This window comes from Solanum tuberosum, unplaced genomic scaffold (assembly GCF_000226075.1).
Source record: "Solanum tuberosum cultivar DM 1-3 516 R44 unplaced genomic scaffold, SolTub_3.0 scf00026, whole genome shotgun sequence".
NCBI classification, from domain to species: Eukaryota; Viridiplantae; Streptophyta; class Magnoliopsida; order Solanales; family Solanaceae; genus Solanum; species Solanum tuberosum.
Window position 1 is genome coordinate 366,903 of NW_006238952.1, and position 3,758 is coordinate 370,660.

The 3,758-nt window shown below is 27.8% G+C and overlaps 1 protein-coding gene across 1 annotated transcript; it reads right to left on the bottom strand.

Moving 5' to 3' along the window:
• Positions 1–1,938: 1,938 nt before the first annotated feature.
• LOC102592638 (ethylene-responsive transcription factor ERF084) lies at positions 1,939–2,879 on the bottom strand. Its single transcript, XM_015306264.1, is given in 2 exon segments — positions 1,939–2,470; positions 2,472–2,879. Coding segments are annotated over 2 exon segments (834 nt in total). The 5' UTR covers positions 2,832–2,879; the 3' UTR covers positions 1,939–1,996.
• Between the last annotated feature and the right edge of the window lie 879 nt (positions 2,880–3,758).

Sequence of the window (3,758 nt, forward strand, 5' to 3'; positions counted from 1 at the left end):
TGACATTTCTGCCCTCTTCCTAATTCATATTATACACAAATAAGAAGCAAAGTAAATATTTGAATTCAAGCCTTCACACAAGGAATTTTTACAGCTTGGTTTGATGGTTGTTGTTAGTTGTTACATTTCATTTCATAATTACCGTAGGCATATCTAAGATTAGATCAAGAAATAAGGCATTATTATACGTGATTTAAAGAGAAAAGCATTGATTTATGTGAACCATGCCTCAACTTATAAATACTCCCTTGTTCATAATATATCATATTGTATTGGATGATATCACTTCGATAAAAACAAAGTTTGTATACATCTCATTGTTTAAGTTTATAACTAATATAATGGTCTACATAAGCAATCTGAACTGAAGAATTAACTCACAATATTTTTTTGAAAATAAAATAAGGTATTGGATCGCATTATTAAAAATAATGTAAGATCATAAATAATAAAAATAAAATAATTAAATAATAAATAAGACAAAATAAAAAATAATAAGATAACGACACAATCACATAAACCAGATCATACAAGTAACAATCGTCCTCAGAAACCCCGTCTTTCGTGGGCGCCTTTTTAGGCGTTACAACGTCATTATTGTTATCACACCAAAATTAAGTCACTCTCTGTCTATATATCTTCTTTCCCTGTACTTCTTTTTGCTTCAGTCATTTGTATATTAGCTAAGTCATAAAATTATTTTAATTATCTATACATTTTTTCTAAATAAGAAAAAGTTTATAAAATCGTATAATACACTATAATATATATCCTAAAAATAATTATAACATTTTATTGATCAAAATTTAATATAATAAAAAAATAAAATTGAACAAGTCACAGTTGTACTAATTCTTATTAATTACAATCCTCCCATATAATATGGGCAAGCTCCATTAAGTTAAACTTGTTTTTGTTTTTCTCGATTATATGATCCAAAAACGAATAAACATTGTTAATTTGAGTCATTTGTAATGTATAAGAATTATTATTTTTATGTAATGTTGATTTGAGTAAGGTACTAAGGTAGTAATAAATTTGATAAAAAAACTTTAATGACTTCGATGAATAATAATGATAAAATATGAATTTAAACCGTGTATTTTGTTCTTTCTTCATTGTTAGTGTAATATATCATAAATATAATAAATTAAAAATTAAAAAAACAAAAAATGAATAAATAATAATTTAGATTGATTCGTGAATGTCTCGCTCTTTTTGAAGAGATTAGAACCCATTGTGGGATAATCTATTTGGTACACTGATCCAGTAGTTATACTCTTAACTTATTTTCTTCGAGATATAATACTCCATCAAGTACAACACAATACCGTGGATTAATTAAAGAACTCAAAGCTTCACGGAATAATAAATTTTACGTTGATGAAAATAATTATTATATGAGATATAAATAAGTTTAAAAGTAATGATATAAATTATAAATTTTATTTACATTTAAAATAAATAATTAGTAGATACAAATACAAGTTCTAATAAAATATAATATAATGATTTGAAATTTAATTGAAATCACATCTTCAAACACTGCATTTTACTCATAATTTTATATCACAATATAAATCGCATGCCCACCTTCCCTGCATCTAATTTTTGGTATTTGAATTATAATTAAAAGACCAAAAGAGAAACTCAAACCCTACTATTACCAGCCGGCCTTCAAAAAAGTTCAAACAAGCCAAGTTTTTACATGCATGTTAGATTAATGAAACGCATAACATACACATTGATGATTAGAAAGATCAAAGGAACGTAACGGGTCATTAGTGACACTGACACATAATCGTGAATATTGTAACTGAAATAAACAAAACAAGTGATCGATCGAACTTAGAATACAAGAAAAAAAAAGATTTAACTATTTAACTACATTTACCATAACATTTTAGAGATTTTCTTCTTTTTAACACTCCAACACAAAATCATAACATGCATTTCTTATCGTATTGCATGAAGTACTAGAACCACATAGTTTAATTTACACACTATGATAGTTTATGCTAAAACACATACGATACGATACAAAACTAAACATTAATAATAGGAACAAGTTTGTTTCGTTATAGCAGTTGAGTCTACTTCCTCCCGAATCCGAGCTTGAGATCAAGCTCCACAGTAACACTAACTTTTTGTTAAATTCATTAGAGCTAAATAAATGCGCAGTTGAAGTTACCACTGAGCATTTTCTTTGATTAGTAGCAATAGCGCCACCATTTTTCTTCTTTTTTTTCATTTTCATTTCACGACACGAATTTGAAGATGATGACGTGGATGTTGGTGAAGTAGGCAGAGGAACAATCGGTGGAATTTGGAAATTTGTTCGAGCTTTTGAACCTCTCAACCACCTCGCCGCCGCGTCGTACGCACGCGCCGCCTCCTCCGGCGTGTCGAATGTACCCAGCCAGTGTCTGCACCGCCCTATACGGTCGCGAATCTCCGCTGACCATCTCCCCCCATGGCCTCTTTCTCACTCCTCTGTAACTCTTCTCCACTGATGGAACATTATTCCTCTTTTCTGCAGGACACGTGCGTTTCAGAAGAGAAACTGCAGAATTTGGATCATCATTCTTGTTTTCATTGTTATTGTAACCGAAAAGAACATGTTCTCCAACAACAGCAGCAATTCCTTCAAGAACAGGGGATTTTTCATTTTCATTTTCATGGGCAGAAACAGAGTAGTTATCCCAAAATGGGTCGAGGGAATAATTAGTGTTGTCAATGGAGAAATTATGATTTGGTTCATTTGGGTAATAAAGGGGTTTTTGTGTAGAGAAGAAGAATGGTTCAGCTTTTTGAGAATGGGAATTATACATTGTATTGTGCTAAAGATGGAAGAGAAACACAAAAAGATTTTACATAGATTGTGATGATCAGAACTCAGAGTTCAACTATTTATAATCTCAACGATAATTCATTGTTTATTGAAATTATTCTCCTTTGTGAGTAATTGGGTTATTTTTGTATAAATTTGGAATAATAAATTTAATTGAAATTGATTGTTTAATTGAAAATATTTTCCGTCTTAATTTATGTGGCACTGCTAAATTTGTTAGTTTTTTTTTTTAAAAAAAGCTTCTATTAAAACTTATGAATTAAAATATATTATAGATATTTATGTAATTATAAATAAAGTGGATGTTTTGATTGAATTCCCCTATTCTAATTTGAATTTTGATACCTGAACCGATGAAAATATATTCAAATTCAATCTAAATAAGCTTGTTTTGGATTGAATATTTTATATTAATTTTTTTGTCTTTTAAGATTAATCATATCGATTATAAATTTTAAGATAAAATGATAAAAATTAATTCAAAATCATACTTCAAAATTTTTAACTTATGATTTTCGACTTATATTAGTAGTCAAATGTCAATTTAAACAAACTCTGTATTACTAAATTTTTGAAAATTAGACTTGAGAGAATTAGGGACAAAAAAAAATTATGAAGTAGAGTTGAATAAAAGACATTAAATTAAATATTTGAAAATTCCATTGTATAAATTCATATACATTCCGAAATTCATAAATAATCTAATGCATAATTCAAAAAAGTAGATTTAAAATATATTTTCATCTTTTATTTCATCTACTTTCTTTTTTAATATGTTTAAGAAAGTAAAATCCTTTTTTCCCCTTTTAATTCTTATATTTTAACTTTTTACGTAACATGTTTTTAATTACAAGGATATTTCAATATATATGACATGTTTTTAGTTTTAGATCATATAATTTTCAAA